Below are 27,185 nucleotides of genomic sequence, written 5' to 3' on the forward strand. Positions count from 1 at the left end.
TTAAGACCTTCTGCTTAAGTTTTCATTGTTTACATTTACAGCAATTTTAATATTTCACTGACTATGGTCTCACCTGGAGAAATTCTTCTAAACATTTCTTAGGAATGACACAATATGAAGAGATGAGAAATATATCTAGACTCTAGAACAAGGTACGTCTTATTAGCCACAAGATCTGAGGTCTGGTTTCCTTAGTTGTAAAAATACAATAAAGATATTTTCCAGATTGGCATTACAAGAGTGAGTGTGAAACAAAGCAAAGGAACCTGAAATCATTTTATAAGTTGTAAAATACCATAAAAATATAGGATATTATAGTTACCACGCCTTTGGTAAGCCAGCCCTCATGGTCTAGTGGTTAAGATTCAGTGCTCGCACAGCCACGTTACCAGGTTTGTTTCTGGTCAGGGAACCACACCACCTGTCCGGTGGTTGTCATACTGTGGTGGCTGCATGTTGTTGTGATGCTGAAAGCTATGCCACCGAGATTTCAAACACCAGCAGGGTCATCGTGCTGGTTTCAGCAGAGTTTCCAAACTAAGACAGAATAGGAAGAAGGATCTGGCCAACCACTCCTGAAAAAATTGACCATGAAAACCCTGTGAAGAACAGTGGAGCATTGTCTGACAGAGCAACAAAGACCAGGCAGGGTTCCACTCTGCTGTCCACAGGGTTTCTAGGAGTTGAAATGGAATGGATGACACTAACAACAAAAATGCCTTTGCTAAACATCAGAGGAGAACAACATGTAGCCTAGTTTCTTACCTCTGACTGATGGAGAGTTTTAGGGTCTGCCAAGCATGGGGCTTCCTCCTCCAACTAAACTAGATGATAAATTTACACATATTTTAAATTGCAAGGAAGCTTATCAAAGCACCCATCTACTCTTCATTCCCTCTAGAATGCGGATTCAGGTTATTCTCAAATATTATTCACACTGCTTCTGTCACTGACTAATTGCCCCAAGGAACTCAAGAGAGGTTTCAGAAGCATGTAACTGTTTCTCCAAATTGTTTTTTTTTCCTTTTTTATTATGTTAAGAGATGCAATCACCAACCACCCTGAACCAGACCTAGCCCCACCGCAAGAGCAGCACTTGGGCAGATGAGCCGAGAGATGACCTAAAGTTGTGCTTTACCTAACATGCAACGTATGCGGAAACATGTTTTCCAGCTGAACCTGTGCAAGCAAATGCCCACCTCTCCCTTTTGAATATTCATCACCATCCAAAATAAAAGGCCGCTGTTGTCCCATGCTTGGAGAGAGTCACGACTTTGGAAATGATTCCACGTGGTCTTCTATTTGCTGCAAATAAACTCTACTTTGTGTGACAACTACTTCTGGTGGAGAGTCTTATTTTAACTCACCAGGAAGTGAACCCATTTCAGTTTGGTAACGCTTCTGGTCCTCTGATTTGATTTCAGCAAACCAGAATGTGCAATGATCCAATGATTCTGATCCCACATTGCTTGTGACTGGGAATGGACGCAAAGAATTTGCTAACTCTTTACAGTTGAGTGTCTATGGGCCCAACAAAGCTAATGCCCTGGGGTGAGGGTGAGGATGTGTATTCTGATATCTTCCCTCAGAGAGAAATCATGGACTCGTGGTGAACACAAATCATTTTCTGTTATTGCCTTTGGAACCCTGAGGAGCAAAGATTCTCGTCCATTTTCTAAATATCACAAGCAAATAAGCGCATTCTTTCTCAGCAAATGAGCTTTAATAAGGGAATTTGTTGACCTTACATGTTTTCTTTCCTTAAAATATATATTCTTTCTCTTAGGGATGGGAACATACAGATCTTAGTGTATCTTAAGGACAACAAAGAAGAATGACAGAGGTTTCAAGTCCCAAGTAGGGAATTTTACTGAGAGACTCCTATAATGCTAGGTTTCCCCCAATTTTTTCTTAAAGTTGTTAACAGGGATTAAATCGAATGTAGTTCAGAGAGTGGGACCTCTTCAGGATCTCTGAACGGGACATAAATCAAAGAGGTTGCTTTCATGGTCTGAGTAGATTATCTTACCAATCATGACTAAAAATATGTTAGCTAGAGGAGAAGGGATGGCTTTATTCCCTGGAAATTCCACTCTCCCATGTCTTATTTCTCCACAAACAGGCTCCTTTCTGATCAGTGGCACAGGAGGAGAAATTCCCATTTTACCTTCATTCAATTTCATAAATTCACTCATCAGTTGTCTAAAACCAAGAATAAGTTCCAGAAATTTGCTGAAATGGTGAATATAACTATCTGATCCCATATGTATAGTATTTCCTTTCAAATATATGTTTCTAGTTTGCCTACATACATAAATATATCAGTGTGATTTTCCTTCTTCTAGTTAATATACACTGACATGACAAGCAAACAATCTTCTTTAAGAACATTGATTAGAGTATCATTTCTAGAGATTGTAGATCTGATTTAAAAATTGATGCCTTCATAGGAATATGCCACTCTTCACTGATTTCATCTGACTCATAGGATGTTCACTAGGGGTTAGTTTTGATCAAATCATTTTCCAGGTAATTTATCCTTAAGCTGGGATTATTCTTGGCATCATTTATTTTTTCTGCAGATATCACAATATGCTGAGTAGTTTTTATAATGTAAATATTAGTAGTGCCTTTGTCAAATCTTGTATTTAACAACAATCCCTGAACTCGGCTGGATGAACCCACTCAAACATTACTAAGACCTTTCACAGAGCAGTTGAAGAATGCTTAGCAACTCTAGTGTCAGAAAAAGAACTCAGAATGAATATGTCTCTTGTCTGGGTCAAGACAAATGTCAGGGCCAATGAAGGGTGAAACATGATGATAGGAATTTGAAATGAAGGGCCGGGGCAACAGGTGCTTGGCACAAGACACAGAAAGGCAGGAGAGAAGTGCTGTGAAGTACCAGAGACGCCATCAGACTGAGAGCAGACAAAGAAAAGCCTCAGGCTTCTCACTGCCAGAGAAATAGATCTCACACATCAAGTGGTTTCAAAGCAGTATCAGAAGAGATGCTGAAATTTGGAGCATCTTTTTTGTCTAAACAAGTCACTTTTCAAAGCCCCAGTGAAGCAACAGGAACCTATTTGAATATGCAGAAACAGGTACAACAGGTTTGTCAGTATGTTGACAGAAAGGCAAGCTAAAAATGAAACAATACAGAGAAAGAGGATAAAGGTTTCCTAAGCATCCTCAACGTGAAAGGTGCAGTGGTTGAAAAGTTCCCATTTTGTTACTTTAATGCTTATAACAACATTATGGGGTGGAATTTTCTTCTTGATTTTAAAGATCAAGAATCTCAGTCTCAGAGAGACACCCAGACTGTAAGTGGTGATCTGACATTTGAACAGAGATTTTTTTTCTCATTCCACATCAATGCTCTTTGACATATATTGAGTCAATTACAGGTGACCTGTCCATTTCAATATTAGGTGATTTCTTTGACCATTACTGGATAATTCTGAAAAGATTTGAGAAATTTAAATGTTAAAAGTTACTGCATCACTTGAATGTACTTTTTAGTTAATAGGCTATGCACACTTGCAGGCAGACGTTCAGATGTTACATTGTTCAAATTTTACATCATTCAGATATTGTAGCTCCTGCACTAAGCATTTTATCTTATTTTTAGTCTACCAGAATTCAGTAAACTTAATATATCCTTTACATTATAACTAAAGGCTCCCCAAAGTAACTTCAGCATTTTACTTTTTGTTTAAAATTTTTATTTGTCCATATCTCAAATAATAATCTAAATGAGATGACCCAATACACAGTTAACCAAACAATTAGACTATCCATAAAATATTAAATAAAGGCACTAATACAGGAATGTGCTGGTCTGAAAATAAGCAGAGTATTTAATTTTGGAAAACATAAATTGTAAATTTGTATCATCCCAAATTTTACCTACTCAAAGAAATGTTCTCGCAAATCATAAAATAAAAATTCAAATACTTAAGGTGAAATTTGGTGTGATAAATGCAAGTATGCATGTATTAAATTTGTACCTAGGTTATCATCATTATAAATACGATATGACTAGCAGAATAGCTACGAACTTAGATATTTCTCAAAGATTCCTGCATATATACAATATAACATAGATGAAATTGTGTAATATTATCCATTATTCCTAATAGGTGAAGTAATTTTATAAATTATAGAAAGGAGAAAATAATAGTGGTGTTTATGTCCCATATAATGAAACAAACTTAATTTTGGCCAGATGACTAAATAAGTAGAAACTCACAGACTTAAGATTGTAAATATATTAAATGTTGGTTTGGATTTTGAAGAGGAATGTTAAAAGTTAGAAGGAGGTTGGTAAAAAAAAGGTTGAAGGAGCTGGTAAAAAAATCAGCAGAGCATCATCATTGGGAGTGATTAGTAAGAACCACAGCCACACGCAAGTGACCTTAACAGAGGAAGTAATGTACTTCTCTCCAGCTAGGTACTCCTCTGATGGAGTAGTGTCACTCCCGATGGCCTTGAGATGATTATATGCCTGAAGGGACACACTGATAGAAGTATGGTCTCTCCTCTGACCAGAAAAGGATGACCCCGTGTGACAGGGCACCTCAAGGTTGGCAAGAGAATCTCCTTACTCCCTTTTAGATCGTGTGGCATATCCTGAGTCTAGGGATCTGCCTTTTCTCCACGCTACCCCCCCTCACCCATAGTGGACCAGGGAAATGTCAGTGGCAGCAGTAAAACAAGTTTTTCTGTTTACCCAGAAAATATGTTTAAGTGTGTTTCTTGTCTTTGGACACAACCAAAATGAAAGCATCTAAGTAAGATCTGTAGTAACGTCTATACGCCAAGGAATAGCTTTCGGTGAGCATCAATCTAATTAATGAGAATATGTAAGGTAGAAGTCAATTTATATATGTGCGAGTGGTACCCAACCATTAACCCTTACATATGACAGTCCTCATGTTAACCGAACATGCCTTTTACACAAAGAGTTTGCGGGAGGCAAATGTACTGGCATAAAAGCATGCTATTCCAACGTCAACACATCAAAAAGACTTCAAGAGAAACACACTAATTCCTTGGACTATAGATATTACCACAGATCTTATGTAGAGACTTTCACTTTTGGTTGTACCCAAAGATGAGACACAAGCATGTTTTCTGGCTACACATAAAAACTTGTTTGATATACATATATGTATATATGTGTGTGTGTATATATATATATATATCACATATCAAAAAGCCTTGAAATGTTAACCTCAAAATTCATTGTTATAATGCTCTACGTACTTCTCATCCCCACAACTAGTAATTATTTAACTTATTTAAAAAGTCTCAATAGTAAAATTTTGCTTAAAAAGAAAATTCATCACGAATTATTATTGTCTTTGTGATGGTTTACCATTATGCAAAGTTGGCATGAGACAAAATGGTGATACAGAAGAAAGATTATTCCCAATATCTCGATCATCTCTAAGCCCTTTTATACCCACACGTTTCTTTTCATCCTTAAGCCAACTGAAGATGTATTTCTTGTTTTTCAATCAAGACCTATCTTTTCTCTGTTGCATTCCTTCCCTTCTCTCCAGGAGATGAAAAATGAATGAAAATGATTTGGATCAAGTAAGTGTGAAGAGGTTAACTGGATATTGTGCTACCATTTCTTGGTAACATATCTTTAATTAATTAGAACAGTATTTCTCAAATTTTAGTAGTAATCAGAATCACAGAGGGATCCTCAAAACACACATTGCTGGTCCCCACTCCCAGAGTTTCTCATCTATCAGGTGAGGCCCAAGGATCTGCACTTCTAATAAATATCTAGGTGAGGCTGATGTCACTGGTCCTTTAAGAACTGAGTTAAAAATTTAATCCACTATGGTAGTTAGGCAGTGAGGTATTTCCCCTCATATTACACAAGGTAAGTCTATAATTAGGGCCAGCCCTGTAGCCCTGCACTTAATATAACATTATTTTTTTTTTTAATTTTATCAGCTTGATTTTCATAGCACATAAATACACAACATACAATAACATAACACAAAAACCATCTCATCTGAAGTGAATTGAAATAGTTTCTTATTAATTTAATCAGGTTATGTAGAACATTTAGCTCTTTAAGTTATTACTATACAGCAAATTTTATCCCAAATTCCTCTTTATATGAACAGTTAGGGGCATCCTGTCCTTCCTCATATAGTCTTACCCACAAACACAATCATGTTTATTGTGTAAATTCTGATGAAAATTGGAGTTACACTATTGATCCGATTACCTAAATTAAGATCAATCATTCTAGACTATCTCACAGAATAATGTTGTCATGTAATTGTCTACCACCTAATAAATATATTAAAATATCTGGAAAATTTCCAAATTGTATAAATTTTCCATTTATTTTATTGTACTTTTCTTTAATTCATACTCAAAAAATAAATTAATAATAATTCTTGAACAAACACTATTTTTTCTAAAAAATAAACTCATCCTTTTAATCTTTTATTAATTACCCATTTCTACTACTACACAAGAATATCATAATGCTTTCTGGTAGAGTAGGGACTCATATTTTGAACTAATAGTGTTATATTTTGGTATGGCACAAGTTAAAGAACTGTTACTATCATAAGTTACACGTGGTATGAGATCCCTCAATAGGTAAGGTATATTTAAATGTGGCATCATTTTGATTAAATAACTCTTTTTGATAAATGCAGAAATAAAGAAGAGAATTTTTTAAAGACTAATTTTCCGTATGGAAAATTCTTTAAATAGCACATATTATGGAATAATAATATAATTCAAGTATTGTAAAAAGTTTGAAAAGAAATTTAATCATTTTTCTTTAACATAATCAGGGAAAAATCGGGAAGAAAACACAATGCTTCTTATGCAAGTTTTAAATAGATCTTATTATTTTTAGACTCTAATTTCAATCATTCAATTTTTCTCTATCCATTCCATTTCCAAAATTCTTCCTCCTATCATTATTTCCACGCAAGTAGCAATTTAGTCAAACATTCTGCTCCGCAGTAAAAAACTATCTTTGGAAGAAAAAATAGTAAAAATGTTGGTGAAAGAATCTATAAATTCTGAACAATTTGCATTTACCACTATGTCATCAATTCTATACCAATCATGTCCAAAATAAATAACATAGTCAGTATGCATTTATTCACTCAAAATATCCCAAATTTAGCTCACATCTTGCTGATTATGAAACTACATCAAACTTAAAACTATATATTTTATATCCACTATAAATAAAGGAAACAAATAATTTTAGTAACCTGACAATAGTAATCTTATTTTTACTTAATATTTTAGGGCAGTACCTCTAAAATATTTCATTTTTCAAGATCAAGAAACATTGTCACCGAGTAGACTCAAACACACATAAAATCACTACATATTTTGATTTAAAATATATAGATCATATTAATCTAGATTAAATTAATAGTTTAAACTCCTTTATCTCACTGTGAGATGATAATCAATTATTAATTAGCACACTTTGATTATAGGCATACATGACAAAATTCATGACTAGAAACTTTGTACCAAAAAGACTCCCACCATAGTCTTTATGAACTACGAACTATATGAACTGAAAAGGTATCAGTGGGATTGCAAGGACCAGCTTACAAAACAAATTCCTACAAAGTGGTTTGGATTTTTTTGCAAGATGGTAATTTTAGGATGTAAACAATTACCTATCTCCAATCTTAGGCAGGAAAAATACTGAGGATATTAAAGCATTCTGAGAAAGAATTACTGATGGCATTTAGTGAGTTACTGAATAAGAGAAATCAAAACTGAATTAATAAAGTAGATATGTTTTCCAAAAATAAAGGATTGTGCAGAAAACTAGATTAGCGAAACCAGATGTAACGGTTTGTGTATTTACTGAGCTCTAACAAGAGTGAAAGTAGAGGTGTTACTGCAGAGATTTGATGATATGGTCCACTGTTCACCTGAGACCACCAAACACAGCATTCTTAAACCTGCTTCCTATCTCGGTTTTCAGTCACTGAGCATTTCCTTAGAGTGTACTTCTGTTCAGCTGAGATACAGTATTACGGTATCCTTCAGACTGCACTTACAATATCTGTAAACAAAGCAAGGGCATCATAGGGCAGCATCTCCCATAAGATAAATACATAGTAGATTTTTAAATGCTTTAGTGTTTCTCAATGTAACACATATTGCAGTAACTATACACACATGTGTGTTCGTGTGTCTATCACATTACATTGATAAAGACAATATATTTGCTATTTTGGATATTTTCCTTACCTGTCAAATTCTTCAATCCAAGTTCTTGAAGTCCAAAGTTTCCATCTTTTCTGTAGTTTAAAAATATTGCCAAGGCGTATCGATCCTCATAAAGTTTTGTCCCACGAATGATGCGCAAATTCTCCAGAGGCAGGTAACGAAACTGGTTAAGAGCCACTAACACATAGCCTGTGACTTCTCGAATAGACTGAAAAGACACAGATAATTGCCTGTGTTAAAAAATTAAAGATTGCCAGTATGTTTATGTAGTCACTTAGACAAAAATGAGTTGTTTAATTCTAATTTTCAGCTTTTAATTTAATACACTGATTTCCACATTGTATAGTAAATAATTGCCTTGATATACAAGATCACAAAGGGATAGAATCTCATTTGAAGTATGAGTTGTATCTTTTTTTAAAGTCACGATGTGCTTTTGGTAAAATAATGGATTTTGTTTTATGGTGCATTCTTCATACCTGAGATTTTAATACAATTAAAGGGATAAAGATCTAATTCATTGACAGACTACCTACAATGAGGTAAGAACATATAACCATCAATCAAACTTTATATTAAAAAAGCAAATTGGTAAGTTTATCATAAATAAAACAAAGCTGCATGAGTTTGTAGACTGTGGGACAGATTTCAAACTGCTGTATTGGTGTTTAATGTTATATTTATCAAAGAATAGTTACCTTATTCATCTCTGAGGAACACGTATATAAACCGCTTATATTAAAGACTTATTATAGTCCCTAAGTTGATTACAAACACAATTTTTATTTTTACTCTCTATTGTTTAAATGTACTTGTCTATAATATGAGTTCATTACTTAAGTTTGTGAGAGATTTTAAAGCAAAAAAAAGTCACAAAAAAGCTTTAGGTTTGATCTAAAGTTATAGTTGTTCAGTAAAATGAATGAGATCATAATGACAGTTATGAACATTTGTGTTAAAATTTCTAAAAACTAAATATAATGCAAAAGTGCTAAAATATATGATATTATTTCAATGTCAATTTCTTGTTATTTTAGACTGCCTAATTTCAGACGTTCCAGTACTCAGTCCGTGGTACTCTCTTCTTTATCCACTCTTATCCCTTGGTAATCCTATCCAGTTTCAAGGGTGATGGTCTCCAAATTTTACCTCCAAACTCTCCCGGAAACTCCAGACTCATATTCACCTGCCTACACTACATCTTCGCTTGGATGCCTAAAGACTCCTCAGACGCACCTATCCAAAACTGCCCACCTTCCTTCCCCATCCGTCCAGCAGCCTGTCTCATCTCAGTGGAGGTCAATCCATCTTTCCTGTTATTCAGGTCAAAGTCTTGGGGTCATTCTTGACTCTCTCACACACCAAACGCAATCCATCCTATTTGTTTTACCTTCAAAATGATCAAGAATTCAGCCACTTCTTGTGTCATCCACTGCCATCATCTGAGCCACCATCATTCCTCATCAAGATTACTCCAATAGGTCTCCCTGTTTCTACTCTTGATCCCTTATGGTGTAGTCTCAGTTAAGGCTAGCTCTGATCTTTTTAAAATATAAATCAAATCATCACACTTTAATTCTTAAACCCTGAAATGTCTCCCAGGTCACTCAGAGTAACAGACAAAGTTCTTTCAATGATGAGTCAAAATCTATATCTGTGCTACCCAGTAGAGTAACCACTAGCCCTATGCAGCTGATTGAAATGCAGATGGTATGAACTGAGATGTGTTGTGAGTGTAAAATACATCTGGATTTCAAACATTACATGTTGAAATGATAACATTTTAGATAAATTGAGTTGTACAAAATATATTATTAAAGTTAATTTTTACCTGTTTCTGTTTACCTTTTTATTGTGGCTACATGAAATTTAAAATTATATTGTTATGGCTGTCATTATATTTCTATGGGACCATGCTGCACCATATGATCGGGCCATCAGTTCTTTTGGTGACATCTCTTTAACTCTCCACCTCACCCATTCTATTCCAATGTCACTGGTCTCTTTGTTATACTTCCAATATGCCAACTGTGATCCTACCTCAAGCTGCTCACTATACTCTTAAGGGCCTGAGTTTCCCTCCCTCTTGTTATCCGCTTAGCTAATCTCCTCATTGCCTTCAAGTTTTTCTCAAATCTCACCTTCTCAGTTGAGGCCAACCCTGATCGACCTATTTAATACTGCAACCCTGCCATATTTCCCTGCTCTAATTTTCATTGTTTCTACAGTACTTCTCACCTTCTAATGTACTATATAGTTTATACATTTATTACATTTAGTATTTATAGCCTGTCTCTCCCTTTTCCAGAATATAAGCTCTACAAGGGCAAGCACTATGATTTTTTCGCTCATGTGTCCCATGTGCCCAGAACAGTGCTGGCATGTAGTAAGAAACCAACAAATATCTGTTGAGCACTCTGATTTTTCTCTGGCCACACCTTCACCATAAGGCAAAGTCTGTGGAGTCAAGAGAAGTGCCCACCTGGAGCCTGCGCTCCTGTCTTCTAGATCAAGCTCCAAACCCCCATGATCCCAGAATTCCATGCCCAAATAGCACCCAGCCCTCATCCAGGGCTTGTGATGTCAACTTTCCCGGTTCTCTCTCCAGACAGCAGACTGTGTCACCAATGTGCGTACACCTAGGAAGGATGGGTGGTCCAGGTGCAGATGTGTGAGGGAGAGTGTATGGGTCCTGGATGTGCGGGCTGGAGTGTCCATTCACTTGTGTGCAAGGCCTCTCACAATACCGACAGAACTGGGTGGAGGAGAGGCTGTAGGCTAGGGGCCACCTCTCTCCATGCCGCCACATTCCTGAGGAGTCTAACATTCTAACATTTCACCTGGCCCTCCAGGTTCTTATAAAGATATATCTGTCAGAGTGGGAGGATAGAATATATTTTATTTAACAGTATTTGTTTGATTTTTAATAAACAATGAGACATAAAATATGTAGGGCTCCATTTGTACTCTTGCCCCAGGTCCAGCAACTCTTAGGGATGCACAGGCTACCACTGATTACCTAGCAGAGTAGAATCACAATGGAGCAAAGGTGGAGATGAAGAGGCAGGGGACATATAAACTCATGTCTGGCATCAGATTGGGAAGTCTGAACCACTATGGGCATTCCTGAGACACTGAGCATTTTGGATTCAAGACGTGAGTGCTTACCCTTTGAGTCCTTAGAAAAGAGACCAAAAACACAATCCAACATCATTTGGTCTAAAAAGTAAAATTGTATCACTCATTATAAAAATAATTTACCCTTTAACTTGTATACAATAATTCTCAAGTGCTCTAGGTTACAATGATAGCACTAAGATAAATGTTGGGTGGAGGATGTATTATAAACCTTTTGACTAAAACATGTCATAATATCCATCATTCTTCCTAACAGCCTCCCATCAGCTCCAGCTCCACGTAAAAAGTTTCTCTGCTTATCAAAAACTGTAAAAACCCATCAGATTATCATGGGATAGAGGAACACATTAGTGGGATTATCAGAGAAAACATAGACGAAGCACACCCAGAAAAGAAGAGCTTTATAAGCAAAGAATGTCAGTAGCATTTCTGCAGTGTGTATGAGAGGGATAAACTCTTTGTACCTATTGATTGATAAAGATGTGCCACTTGACATGGCTTTTAGATTACACATTAGCCGAAGATGCAAAAACCTTGTAAATAATAAGGGCTCTAGTATAAGAAGTGAGATAGGTATGAGCCAAGAACAATGCTGAACACAGAGAAAGATCAACTAAGCACAGAAGAGGAAGCTCCAAAGGCCCTTAGCTAAAAAGGAAAGTAAAATATTACTGAGAACATCTTTGCATTCACATATTATTTAATGTATTTATATTTGAATATAAAATATAAATACTTTTCATTCTGAAGTATGCATTTGTGGAGGATCAGACCTTGCCACCCCAAAATATTTCTCTTTGGCTTGATTATTAGTATTATTATTTTTTTTGGAGGAAGATTGTCCCTGTGCTAACATCTGTTGCCAATCTTCCTCTTTTTCTTTTTTTCTCCCCAAAGCCCCAGTACATATTCGTGTATCATAGTTGTAGAGCTGTAGCTCTTCTATGCGGGATGCTGCCTCAGTATGGCTTGATGAGCAGTGAGGAGGTCCACACCCAGGATCCAAACCACTGAACCCTGGGCTGCTGAAGCAGAATCGCAAACTTAACTGCTGCACCACTGGGCCTGTCCCTGGCTTGATTATTTTTAAGAACAAAAGACTCAGAAAGAAACTTTGACCTTCCGCCTAACTGTCTAAAAGAATTTGAGATAGAAGGCCTGTTCCAGGAAGGAGCTATCATTATAGGTAACTCTAATGTTAGACAGGGAGGAACCTAGTAAGGCTCATTTAATGAAAGTCCTCCCCACAGTCTACTGTCTCTGCAAGGCATGGTCAACATTTGTTTGCCAAACATTTGCTTTTCCCTCTCCATGTGAATTGCCTTCCTCCCCTTTGAAGTCCCAAACCACTACCCCCAACATCCTCCTTTGTCTTTAGCTGTAGTTGGTATTTAAGGTGGTGGCTTCAGCCATTTTGGTGAGTTACGCAGTTTTTCTGGGTTTCCCCTATGTTTACAAGCTATTAAATTCGTTCGATTTTTTTCTGTTATTCTGCCTCATGTCAATTTAATTCTTAGACCGACCAGAAGGACCTAGAAGATAGAGAAATAGTTCTTCCTCCCCTACACATTAAATTATTCCTAGAAACACTTTTGTTATCTTCATAGAAGCTCAGATTAAAAGCAACAGCTACTCCCTTGTTGAGATTCTGGGACTGGAGGAATTGGCTGTTTTAACTGAGATTCTCGTGTCTAAAATGAGTCTCTTTCATTCTCCATTCAGCTTTTTACTCTCTGGTGTTGCCAAATAGCATGTGTAACTTACACATTAGCTTAAGAATATATCCTTTTCCTATGGGCACTCTGGACATCATTATATGTTAATGCTGAGAATGCATATGTTCAACCCACTTTGAACAGAGCCACGTGTAAGTAGGTGACATGTAATTTACCCATAATGAATTATCTGATGATAGTGATGGTGAAGATCCTATGCGCCTTATCCCACATATCCCTTCCTCCTACCCAGACAAATAATGTAAATTATAGGAAAAAGAAGATGATAGCAAATTTCTCAACCCAAGACTTGTTGCTCTAACTTTTATGTCTGGAAGGGCTCATGGAACCAAAGGATTTTGAAAGAATTATAGTAGGTAAATATAAAATTCCCATATTGAAAAGCAACAAATTGTGGCTTGATTCTGGTCTCCTAAGTTTTCTGTTTTCTGGTATTTATAGTCATATTTTTTCAGGGACTCTTAAAACCTTTCCGTGAACAAATATCTTGAAACGTCTCAATAGGAAATACCACTGCAGATAACATGAGCTACAAGGCATGCTGATTGCAAATAAAATTACAGGAAATAACTTAGTAACGGTAGGATTGCTTAATGCCAAAAAAGACTCAATAACAGCGTAAAATGTCTGGGTAAAAGGTCAAGAGATATCAAAAAGTGTCAATTAATTTTTACAGTGTCTGATAAGGTCACGCGATCATGTCAGTCATCCATTGTCCCTCTCCCTTCGGCCATCAGAAAGAATCAGGGTAGCACAAGCTTTTTAACTATCTTAGAGCTTTCTATGAGAATAAAAACAACTTTCAAACAGATGGACTTATCTAAGGCAAGTACAATGGTAAGAAAGGTGGGCTCAACTTCCAGGCAGCGTTGGACTCAACACCTAGCCTTCTCGCTTACTGGCTTTGTGGTCTTGATCAGATTGTTTACTCTCACTGAGCCTCAGTTCCTCTATCATTAAAACAAAGATAGCAATACCTCTATTATAAAGCTCTTATAAGAATTAGAAGATACAAGAAAAGTATCTGGCAAATAGTAAGTTAAATAGATGCTAGCTATTACAAATATTATCTCTAATAAGAGCCGGGGCAGATGAACTGTCTGTGGACAATCTGAGTTGAAAATAAAATTAATGATAACATCATTTCGTAAGAACCACGGCTTTTAATCTCTTTGTTATGCGACCTTGGGTATGTTTATATCTTGCCTCTTCAACTTGCAACTTATACCTAAATTACAGGATTGGTTCCTTATACTGTTTCTGTGTACGTTACAGCCCTTAGTACAGACCCTGGCCCTGAACAGACATTCAGGGATGGCTGTTGGATGGAGTGTAATTGAAAGGTTGAAAGTAATGTTTAAGGTCTTTTTAGATATTATTTTCCATGGAAAATGATTTTATAAACTTTCTGCTGATAAAAAACATTATTTGACCAACACAATCACGACTTATGCCCAAGGACCAGAGTGGTAAACGGAAATCATCAGAACGTCCCAGCAAAGAGAATACCCTGACGCTGGTTCTGCCTCAGTAAGTTTAGTCCCAGAAACTCTGCCTATTTTGTCAGCCTAAGAGTGAATGCCCACCTAAAGACATTTCTCAATGTGGTGTGCGCTTCTGCTGACTAGACCTGATTGATTTCCATTGTCAGTGTAAGCTTCTATAGCTGCTTTGTTCAAGGAGCGAATACAACTGAAGATCATTAGAGCCTTAAATGCTGCGAAACTCTTCTACCCAAAGGGACAGTTTGTTCTGTTCATGGCATTTGATGACGGAAATCAAAAGAAATGGAAAAACGAAAGACATCTGAACAACTTTCCATACCATATTAGCAATAAACCTAGACAAAAAATTCATGGTTTGTTCTAAAGGACAGAAATTTATAACCACTTCTCTCATATACTATTTTAAGAAAAAATGTGAAAACTGCAGTTATAAACTTCCCAAGATCTTCAATGGATGTCATTCAATTGAAGATTAGAAGAGATTGTACTGCTTCATTGGGCTTTCCATTTAACTCTAGGTCATTCCAGAAAAATCAGTCTTATTTTTAACTCTCTATTTCATTTCATAACTCTTATAACAACTGTTGTTTTTTTGTATTTGACACAATTCCCTTATTCTTTTATCTTAGTTGATTTTCTCTAATTTGGTCCTTAGTAGGAATAGTGAATAGTTCCTTAAATGTTTCTTCATCTACCTTAAGATTTAAGTGATTGCAGTACCTCACGACTCCTGGATATTTAACCAGTGTTTAGAAACAATTTTATACACATTAAAAGCAATCATAGATTCTTGGCTAAGTGTGTAAAACTGTTTCCTAGATGTTTTTCCTATTCAAATTACGCATCAAATCCATGTTTATTAGTTATTTTTCTTTAATATAAGCATCCCTTTGAAAATGTTTACTTTTGTCAAAACCTCTGTAACAAGTCAAAATAGTTCTGAATTCTTAACTTCTACCCCAGTGTCTTATGCACTCATACCCAATTAGATACCATCCATAAATAATACAAATATATTCCATCAGTCAAGACATCAATGAATATAATAGTGATTACTTATGATCAGCAGATTTGAAATTAAATAAATTTGTAGTATCATAGAGAAGAGCAGGGAGCAGAGAACTTTGTGGGGGGGGGAGTCCCCTCCACCGGTAACGACTGTAGAATTTATGTGTTCTCTGACAGTGACAAATGCAGTAGCAAATTGTAACCTCTCTATCAGTAAGACTTTCCATTAAGTTTCTCTAGGCAATTAATTTCTGTTCCTTCCCCTACATCAAGTCCGGGAATATTCAAAGCAGAGAACACTCTTAACCATGACATAATATTAAGAAATTTACCAGAAAAAAATTAATAAGCTTATAGCAAATATTACGTATTCCTGCTTCATGTAGAGATAGAATTTGACTGACTATAAACCTCATTCACAATGAGAAACCTCCAAATGTGATGGTGTATTTGGCTCGGGAATCTTGCTTTCAGTTTTCCCACTTTCCTTAAAATTCCAATGATTATGCCACCTTGGTAAGCAGGGACTCAAAGTCTGATCTAATTAGATTTGGAAAAATAGAGTAATGTGAAATGTCCTGTACCTAATTGTGGTAGTGTTGAATTCATGCTTATCATACACACCATGAAATAACACTCAAGGGGTGGAGGATATGATTCAATCCTTCCCAGCAAAACTGCTGAATCTCAGCCACTACCAGCCAGTCTCTCAGATGCTAGTGCTGCTGCAGTCTCTACTTCCTAAGAATCTACAGGCCATTCACTCACCACTGGCCAGTTAGCCAGCTCTCAACTCACGACTTTCTAGCAGTGAATATCTTAGTTCCACTGAAAAGAGGACTACTTAGCTCACCTCTCTCAAAGTCATCATTCTTTTCTCTTTCTCCTGTGTCTTTCTGAGCTGGCCAGAGAGTTCTAAATTGTCCCCCTTCAGGTCTACATTCCCAACTGGTCCTTCATCGCCTGACATTACCTTGACTATATCCCTGTATCATAGACTGGTTACACTAGAGGTAGGGTTACACAAATTAAATTGGAAGTTTTGGTAGACCCGTTTACATCATCACACACAAATCTCAATTTTAAGTATCTATATTTCAAAAAGATCAGTACGGTTAAAAAGTCCATCATCTCTAATTAAAAAATATAATTTTTACATGTGTTTATACAGGTAATGTCATCAACTAATGGCCCCTAGGAACTCAAGAGAAGTTTCAGAAGCATTCGACTGTTTCTCTAATTTGTTTTTTTTTTTTCTTTTTTGTTTTGTTAAGAGAGGCAACCACCAACCACCCTGAACCAGTGCAAACCCCACCACAAGGAGGAGGCCTGCACAGATGGGCTGAACGGTGCCCAAGAGATGACTTTTGCCTCATTTTTTAATGCTAAGCCCTCCACCTCGAGAGGAGCTTAGGCCTTATTACCACAACATGCATGCGATGTATGTGGAAGCGTGTTTTCCAGCTGCACCTTCACAAGCCAATACCCACCACTCCCTTTGGAATATTCATTCCTCATCCAAAACAAAAGGCCCCTGCTGCCCTATGCTCTGGGAGCCACAACTTTGGAAATGATTCCGCGCGGCCTCCTATTTGCTGCAAACAAACTCTACTTTATGTGACAACTACTTCTGGTGGAGAGTCTGATTTTAACTTGCCAGGAAGTGAACCCACTTTGGTTCAGCAACAGTAGGATTACATTTTTAAACCTGAATTCCAAATTGACATTTTAACACTCTTTATAACTATTTAAAACATAATATTGAATTCATTTTCCCATCAGATATACGCATTAAGCTCCAGTGGTTTGGGGAATCGAATTTTAGCTGAAATTAGATACACTGCATAAATGCAAAGCAGTGAGAATATTTGGAGACCTTTGAATTAAACTTTGGTTAATTATAGATAGGACTGAAATCAAAAGGGAATTATTAGTTAGCACTTTCATATAACTGAGGCTACACATGAATCAAAGCATTATAATTTTGGGCCAGCCGGGTGGCATAGTGGTTGGGTTTGTGTGCTCTGCTTTGGCGGCCTGGGGTTCACGGGTTCGGATGCTGGGCATGCACCTACCCACCACTCATCAAGCCATGCCGTGGCGGCATCCCATATACAAAGCAGAGGAAGATTGGCACAGATGTTAGCACAGGGCCAATCTTCCTCATACACAAAAAAAAGCATTGTAATTTTTATTCACATTGTATACATAATGAGTATTTTCCTCCACAGAGAACCAAATGGGCTAGGATAATACAGCCCAGTGATTGAATTTGGGTGCCACAGTTGAACAGGTCTTAGTTTGACTCTTGTCTCCATTACGTATGGACCTTGTACAAGTTATTTAAACTTAATTTCTCTTCTGAAAACCAGGACAAATTTCTGCTAAATGCTTAAAAGTTAAAGATCTTCAAAAGATGATCAATTTCATGATATGATTATTGTTAGTGCAATTATGCAAATATTTGAAATTATTTTATGTAGTTTAGAAATGGTAAATAATATGTAAGCTAACATATATTTCATATTAAAATTGATTAGTTAAACAATTGGTGCTATGTAGTGCACAAAGGTGCACACTCCAGTCAGACCACATTTTCTGGGCTAATTTTGCCCCCTGAAAATTCATATGTTGAAGTCCCAACTCCCAGTATCTTAGAAAGTGGCTGTATTGTGAGTAAGGTCTTTAAAAAGGTAATTAAGTTAAAATGAGGTCATCAGGGTGGCCTAATCCAATATGATTGGTGTCTTTAAAAGAAGAGAAAATTAAGACACAGACACACATAAAGGGAAGATGATGTGAAGAGACATAAGGGGAAGACAGTCATCTACAAGCCAAAGAGAAAGGCCTCAGAAGAAACCAACCCTGCTGACACCATAATCTCAGACTTCTAGCCTCCAGAATTGAGAAAATACATTTCTGTTTAAGCTACCAAGTTTGTTGTACTTTGTTATGGCAGCCTTGGCAAACTAATAACCTGCCTGAGTTCACATTCTAGCATTTAGTAGTTTCATGTTGGCTGAATTATTTACCTTGCTATGCCTTAGTTTCTTCATTTATAAAATGGGGATATTAAGTTCCTAAATTCCTAGGATTATTTTGAGAAGCAAATCTGGGTAAGTCACCTAAGAAAAAGTCTGGCTTATAGCAGGCTCTCGGTATTAGTTGTCATTCTTTTTCTGAATCCAGAATCTTATTCTTCTTCAGTACACCGCCTCTGTTGCACAGCGTATATAAAATTGAGTTTCTCTATTGCTAAAGGAATAACTACACATTACCAAAGTTTAGATCAGAAAACTGCTTGATACCATTTCAATCTACAATCAAGAGTGACAGTTTCATGTCTGAGGTCTCTTATAAATGTGATTTTTCCTCTCTCAACATTTAAGGGAGGAAAACGGGCCTTCGTGAAATGAAATATGACAAGAGCTGTCTCTTTTGAAAAGCATACGGGAAATGGCCTTTGAGGATTCAGAAGTTAGAGGTGACTGCTTTTGTGACTAGTGTGTTGTTATTTTTAAATGAAAAGGGTGAGCAATTTCAGAAATAAGAGAGACAAAGTACCAGGCTTAGATTTGACAAGACTGCCAAAGTATACTGTACTATCTGTCTAAATATCTGGCAGCAAAACAGGGAAAAAAAGACTTATAAAGAATAAATATTTGAGTCTATTTGAGACAAATATTTCAGACAGCAAGGTCTTATATTACTTATGTGTTCTTAACATTCAATTCAAACAAATGCATCAGAAATTCTATGGGCATCTGTAAGTACATCCAGGACCACGGACAATAAGGTAAATTGAGATCAGGGGTTTGGAGACTGGAAATGAAAATGCTTTCCATATTTAAGTATCCTTATGCAGCTCATAGCTTTCTAAGTGGCTACTTACTATTCTTAATAATTACATTAACTCATATTTATTTAGCGTTTTCTGTATGTCAGGCATCTTTATGTGTCTTATATCATTTACTGGCCCAATCAACTCTTGAGTTAAGTACTATTTTAGACATAAAGAAACTAAAGTTCCTATTTTATAGATGAAGAAATTAAAGTTAAATAACTTGCCTAAAGTCACATAGACAAAAAAAAGCAAAGGAGGAAATATTAAGAAAAAAAATCTGTCTTATTCCAAAGCACAAAATCCCAATCATTTTGAGATATTTCTTTCCAAAATTGGTGACAATTACTCCCCGTCGGAAGTAATATCCATTGCAACATGGTCTAAAATTGTGACTTAAGAATTATGTATTCTTTTCAAGGTTTCTCTATAACAAAAAACATTAAGTCAGAACACCTCTCAAAGGTAACTGTGGCATGATTCTGATATTTTTAAATTCAAAACATGTTAAAAGGTACAAAAAAACCCCTAAAATTTAAAATAGCATTCTTGTAGGTGCCAAGAAACTAGAGGTCTTTTTAAATGAATATGTAGAATCACATGAGATACTGTACATGAATGCACAACGTAAATAGGAGACAGCAATCCTACTGCAAAAGGGTTGAGTACCACGACCAGGCCCACCAGGAGTGGAGGTAGAAAAAGCAAGTTCTTTGAATTTGGAGAGCTGCTTCTTAGCTGTATGACCTATGTCATAGTACTTGGCTGAAAATGGGCTTTCTTTCTTTTTTTTATTTTTTTTGTGAGGAAGATCAGCCCTGAGCTAACATCAATGCTAATCCTCCTCTTTTTGCTGAGGAAGACCGGCTCTGAGCTAACATCTACTGCCAATCCTCCTCCTTTTTTGTTTTTTCCCCAAAGCCCCAGTAGATAGTTGTATGTCATAGCTGCACATCCTTCTAGTTGCTGTATATGGGACGCGGCCTCAGCATGGCCGGAGAAGTGGTGCGTCGGTGCGCGCTCGAGATCCGAACCCGGTCCGCTAGTAGCAGAGCGCACACACTTAACCGCTAAGCCCTGGAGCCGGCCCTGAAAATGGGCTTTCTTAATCAAATTTTTGAAAGAGAAAATTAAAGACTGTTACTTTTGCTTAATCTAGAAACTAAACAAATTAATATCGAAAAGCAATTGTCACAGAGTAGATACTTAATAAATAAGCACTTGACTTCCTTTCCTCAAAAAAGTCTTTAAGTCTCTGTGCTTTCTTCTTTATCCACCCACCCATCCATCCCTCCATCCATCCACCCACCCATCCATCCATCCACCCACCCACCCACCCATCCACTCATCCATCCATCCATCCAATTATTTATTCCACAAATGTTCATTATCCACCTACTCTGTGAGAAGCACTGTTCTAGGTGCTGGAGACACAGTGGGTCACAAAACAGACATGGTTCCCACTTTCATGGTGGTTACTTTCTTCATCACTTCGAATCTTAGTCTAATGACAAGATGGGCAGTAAGAACAAAAAAGGCTCAGCTAAGAAAGATATACAGTGACTTGAAAGCTAACTCATACTTTTGTTTCTTTAAGAATAAATTGGTTATTTTAGAATCTCTTGCCTTAAACATATCTCCATCTTGCAAAAAGTTATCCTATATTCTGTCACCCTTTGCCCCCTTCCATTTCTGAGAAAGAATTTGCATTTTTCTTTTGACCTGATCTTACCAAGAGATGCACTTGTGTTTGTGTGCATGTGTGTTTTCAGCAGCCTCAAATAAACAACTTTACCATCAAACATTTCACACCCTTTTGTCCCTTTACCGAAATTTTACAGTAAAGAAATCGCTAAAACGTCTTCTAAGATAGCATATATATTACTTACTAGGTACAAAGTATATTGATTTTAAAATATATTGAAATGTCATGATTTTTGCCTATTTTGGTTTCATTCAGTCAATAAACTGTATTTATAGTGTGTTAGAAGCTCTGCTTTGTTCTGTGGTTAGTAAGCTCCCAGGGACCTAGCACCTGGTTTGTGGTTTTAAAATACACTTTTCTGAAATACACTTCAAAATACATTTTCTTTTCAAATTTCTCGGAGAAACTTCAGATTTTGGGTTTGGGGCAAGAAATGTAAAAGATGAGCCTGAAATATCTCATTATACCAGACAGCAAGAACACTATCACAAATTACTATGGTCAGGTCAAAAGGGCTCAAGAACCAATTGGAAGAGATCCTTCTTGGTCAACAATGGGGCAATTAAAATTTCAAAAATGATAATAATTATACATATTGAGTCCCATCAAATACATTTAAATCTATGAGTTAATAATACTATTAAATGAAATTAGTCACTTTTGGACAATAATATAGAACCACTTCTTTTTCTTAAAAATCAGTAAATAAAAGAAAATAAATCAAACATTTATCCTTTTCTTCTCTATGAGCTATATTGCTGGGTAACCAAATAACAGATTAAAGAAAGCATATTTTTATAAAGTATTCCAACTAATAAATAGGAAAAAAGTGAAAATGAGTAGTGATCAACTGGTTTATTAATTGTAACAAATTTACCATACTGGTGTAAGTTGTTAATAATAGAGAAAACTGAATGTGAGCTATATGGGCACTCTGTAATTTCTTCATAATTTCCCTGTACATCTAAAACTTTTCAAAAAATAAAATTTATTTTAAAAATCAGAGCAATATCATTTTGAAATTCCTTATGAATTAAGGGTTCTAGGTCATGGCTGGGCATTGCAAATGATGTCACGATAATAGAGAAGATTTATGGGAGACCATTCTCCATGGAGCTCCCCCATGGCTTGTATCTGCTCTTGTTCTGGACTATGTTTTCAAGGATGTGTGTATAGCAGACAGCATTGGAATATAACGATAGTTTCTCCCTCCAGGGCAGGGGGCAAATTTGCTAGCACCCTCTTTAGAAGATTGAGATTTCCTAAACTTGAAGTTCTTCAACTGTGACAAAAATCCGTTCTGTGTACAGTATCTACTTGTGCCCACTTCCCAGTCTCCCCCATGGGAGTTTCTCGGGAAACAATGGAAACGTAAAGCTCATGCTGAATTCTGTGCCACAGAGTCTCATGTGTTCTGCCAACACAAGTGCCAGGCTAAGCTATTAGCTTGCAAACAGGCGAAAATCTCAGACTCATGACAGTTCTCAACAACAACCAGTCATTATGCACCTCTGGCTGAACAAATATACCACCACCTCTGTCTTCAGCAAAGGGACTGAACATAAATGTGATCAAGTCTCTGGATCCAACTGCCAATTTGGAGGAACTACAGAAGACAGAGGAACATGTTCATCTCTATCATAAGTAAGCAATCAACGAAACCCAGGCTCTGGAAAACTCTACAGAAAAATGTCCCAGGCTTGAATGGATATTATAAAGGGGAGGGGAGGGAGGAGGAAACTGTAATTAAAAATCTTAAAATAAATTTAAAAAATCTTTACAAAACTAAACTATAGTGTCTAGGGATGCACACTTGGGTGATTATAAAACTATAAAGATACACAAGAGAGTAATTTCTTTAAAAGTAAGGATAGTGGTTACTTTTGTAGAGAGAAAGGTTTGAGATTGGGAGGGGCACATAGTTGAGTTTCTGGGGCTGGTTAGCAAAGTTCTATTCCTTGATGTAGATTGATAGTTACAAGAGCGTGTGCCTTTTAAAAACTCCTTGAGCTATGTATTTGTCTCGTGACAATTTCAGTATTTGTGTTATATTTGCAAGATAAAGGTTACAAAAAGAAATCATTAGGTGGAAAAAACAAGGAAGCACATAGAGATGTCCCTTTATGTCTCCACATCTTGCCACTTGATATCTGAAATTTAGGAATCAAACAATTTCAGATTAGATGATCTTCCTTGCTATCCAACCCTCTCTATTCAAACTCAGGAACTGACTATGTTAGGAAGGCACCCTTGTGCAAGCTAGGAAGAGAGGGTAATACGTCTAATGGCAAAGTGCCTCGAGAGAGCCTGGTGGGTTCTAAGCTTTAAAAGCCCTGAATGGAAAGTGAGGCCAGGAAGATAGGGGACCCAACTAGAAAAACGTAATGTAGAAATTCAAATTTTTATCTTTCAGGCAATGGGGATTTAATGGTTCTGTACACAGGGAAATTAGGCTGTGACTTGTTTTGTAGAATTATCCACCTGGTTGCAGTGTACCATGGGGTAGGATGATGGGAGGCTGGTAGAGAGACAAAGGCTAGGAAATTCTTGCCAGGCAAGAGATGATGATGGCAGTGAATACAGAATAGCCAGGACTGAGATTCAAGCCTTCTTTTTGAGGTGGAATAACAAGTACTTTAGTAATTTACTGGACATGGGAATTAAGGAAGAGAAAGAAGCAGGAAATGATTGCAGTTTTTAGCTTGGGAGACTAGATAGGTGGGGCTGTCTTTAACTGGGATAAAGCACAACTTTGTGGAGAGGATTTTCCCAAATATGGTACGAACTTTTGGTTATCTGAAGCTAAATTAACATATTCTTCTTTGTAAATTCTTTTAAATGAAATTATGATCTGTATGTCTGTTAAATCTGGATAATAGCGTCATGTTTGGTATAATTTTCCATGTGTTTAACATGTTTTTTAACTTAAAAATAAATTATGTTAGCACCTGCACTTTCATGTATATATATGGGTGTCAGTTTATATTATTTTCTAAATAGATGTAAAACAGTGGTTTTCCACTGGGAGTGTTTTGTTCCTCCGGGGACATTTGGCAAGGTCTGTATCCATTTAGAGTGGAGGGAGGGTGTGCTACTGGAGGGAGAGTGTGTTACTGGCATCTTGTGGGTAGAGATCTGGGATGCTGGTAAACATCACTCATGCAGAGGACAGCCCTCGCCCACCCCCAATAAAGAATTTTCAGGACCAAAATGTCAATAGTTTCAAACTTGAGAAACCCTGGTGGAGACTTCTTAATTTGAGGTGACTTTCATTTTAATGTTTGTAGAGTTACTTTGGGGGTTTTCTAGAAGTGGTGAAAATTCAGCATCTGCTAGTGTACTGTTATCATGATCCATAGCACATGTGTACAATATGAAGAAGATTTAAACTAATATTCTTATATTAATATCTATTTTCTTAACCTAAATTTATCATCATATGGATACAAAAATATAAACAGATAGAAAAATAGGTAACTATATAGACAGACTGATAGAGATAGCTGGGTGGATGGTGGATGGATGAATAAATAAATATCTATTCATATGGGGAAATTATATACAAATAAGTGTTCTTTCTCTCCTTTTTTTACATTGTAACCTAATTTTGCAGTAGCAAAGCTTTCTACATTGATTCTTTTTTTCATTCACTCTTAAAATCTTGCCTAATGCAACTCAAGGACATTAAGGCTAAGATGTTATATGTATAAACAAATTTATAAACAAACAAAGTCACCCATTTCCTTAATAGGCATAAGTCTTCTTTCTCTTTGACAGGGTATCTTTTGCTAGAAAAATTATATTGTATAGTCTCCAAGCTGTACTCAGTAACCAAACTAATTTATATATAAAAAATAACCATGTGTCCTTGCTAGGAACAAATGAAAAACTGAACAGTCTCCTCCTAACTTCTTACATGTGCAGTAGACAAATGCTAGTGATCATCTTTTTAGTTATTCTCATTTATTGAATTCCCTTTAAGCCAACCAGCAAAGATATATGGAGTTTCTCTCTCCTGAGCCAACTTCACCACGTTCCTCTTGGGGAGGGCTTTATTAATCACACCAGTCTTCAGCAGTGATTGACAACACTGGATTACACTCCCAAGGGGGGCTACTAGGTTCATGATATGCTCATTAGCACTAGAGACATTCATACTTTCTCTTCTAGAGAATGAGTGTGGGCACTGACTTATTCTCATTCTAATCCCTATCTTCATCATCTTCATCAACATCATCACAGCATCATCAGCATTTTATATGCACGTTGCAATTTATAAAGCCCTTCAACATAAACATCCTGTTTAACCTTCAGTTGGCAACTTCTGAAACGATTCATTAAATTTCAATAGATTTTTTTTAGAATTATGTTAAACTACAAAAGGTGTCAAGGCTTTAAGTTCGTGAACTACAAGAATCTTAGAAAGGTACTGATAATAATAAGATTACGACAGAGGTGACATTTGATGTAACAGTCTTGAGTTACACCACTGAAAAACATTTTGCCTTCTTTTCCTAGAACTTGCTCTCTTAATCCTACATTAATTTCCTTCAGCAGGCCCCAATCCTAACATCTGATGCAATCTCTACTAGCTGACACATGGATATAAAACTTATAAAATAATTCACGCTTAGCTCTATTCAGACATAGTTACCTTTTAGAAAGTGTTAGTTTATGAGAAGATAGATAAAACAAATTAGGTCATAGGGATTAAGTTTCTGCAAAAAGATGTTTTCCTACTGCTCAAATTAACTTCTACTGCTATAGTCACAACACTACTGCTTCTATTGTTACTCTTATTACCATCATGACCACTCTTACAGCTGATTACTTTTATGAGCATCTACTATATAGCTGGCTTTGTACTCGATGCTTTTACATAGGATATCAAATTTAATTATCACTATCCCTATCTTACCTTCTTTTACAGACGTGTCTAGTTGATTTGTTCCATTATCCCACAATTCCTCTGCATATTCTGTCACCTATACTGCACAAACACAAGGCCATTGCTAATTCCATAATTTTTATAATTAATTTCTCTTGCATTAACACAAAATAATTTATTGACACTGACATGCCGTGAAATGGGGAAAGACAATAGGGGCAGCATACAAAAACATTTTGTGCATCAAGGGTTCTATTGAAAATATTATGTTTTCTGTCATTAGACTAATATTCTCGGTATTTTACTAAAAAAAATCTGCTATAGATGTTAGGAGAGACGTTAGACATGTTACTATTATTTTTATAATAATAACAAAAAATAAATATCTTATTTGGAAAAGGAAAAATATAACAGTTTAAATCATTGACAATAATTTTGATAATTCGTAGATGTAAATGATCAATATAATCTGTATTGGTATTAGGTTTTTAAATTACCATCAAGATATAAATATGCCATCTTCAAAAAATATTTGTCTGAAATAATCACATTTGAATACATGCTCTGGTTTTGAAAGACGTTTCCTGAAGTAACAATTCTACTTTCCTCTCTTACTTGAGAGACTAGAGTACAAGCAAAACAGTTAAAATCAACCAAATTGTTATATATACAAGTTTTCTTAAGTGATAAGGTAATTTAAAGCAGAAAATAAAAGTCGATACTATTTTCAGAGGAAATGAAAGAAACCAGAATTTGAAATTCGGAATTATTGAGGTAACACTGAAACTTGAAAAGAAAATCCCTCTTGCAGCCTATATCATATACTTTAAAAAGCTATTGGTTTCTATACCTGTTTCTATAAACTTAAAGTTAAGTGCATTTACTTTTATTCACAAAAAAATAAAATAAAGTTATGTTTACAGAAGAAGGGAAAAACATTTATCTTTATCATCACATTTAAAATATTATTTCAATTTTTAAAAATATTTTGTTAAATTTATTTTTAAACACCAAAATGGAAAAAATAAAACACCACTCAGTGTCATAAGGCAAATGGGTTCTAAAAAATATTAGAAAATATTCTATTTCATGTAGGTGCTTGAATACCATT

At 36.1% G+C, this 27,185-nt stretch overlaps 1 protein-coding gene across 2 annotated transcripts in view; it reads right to left on the reverse strand.

Annotated features, from left to right (window-relative positions):
- The window catches only part of ERBB4 (erb-b2 receptor tyrosine kinase 4), a 1,098,037-nt gene that overhangs the window by 499,935 nt on the left and 570,917 nt on the right, over window positions 1-27,185 (reverse strand). For both annotated transcript variants that reach the window (XM_058532926.1, XM_058532927.1), the window contains exon 3: window positions 8,275-8,461. In XM_058532926.1, the coding sequence (XP_058388909.1) occupies window positions 8,275-8,461 (187 nt within the window). The remainder of the gene's footprint in view (window positions 1-8,274; window positions 8,462-27,185) is intronic.

Source organism: Diceros bicornis, chromosome 37, assembly GCF_020826845.1.
Source record: "Diceros bicornis minor isolate mBicDic1 chromosome 37, mDicBic1.mat.cur, whole genome shotgun sequence".
NCBI lineage: Eukaryota > Metazoa > Chordata > Mammalia > Perissodactyla > Rhinocerotidae > Diceros > Diceros bicornis.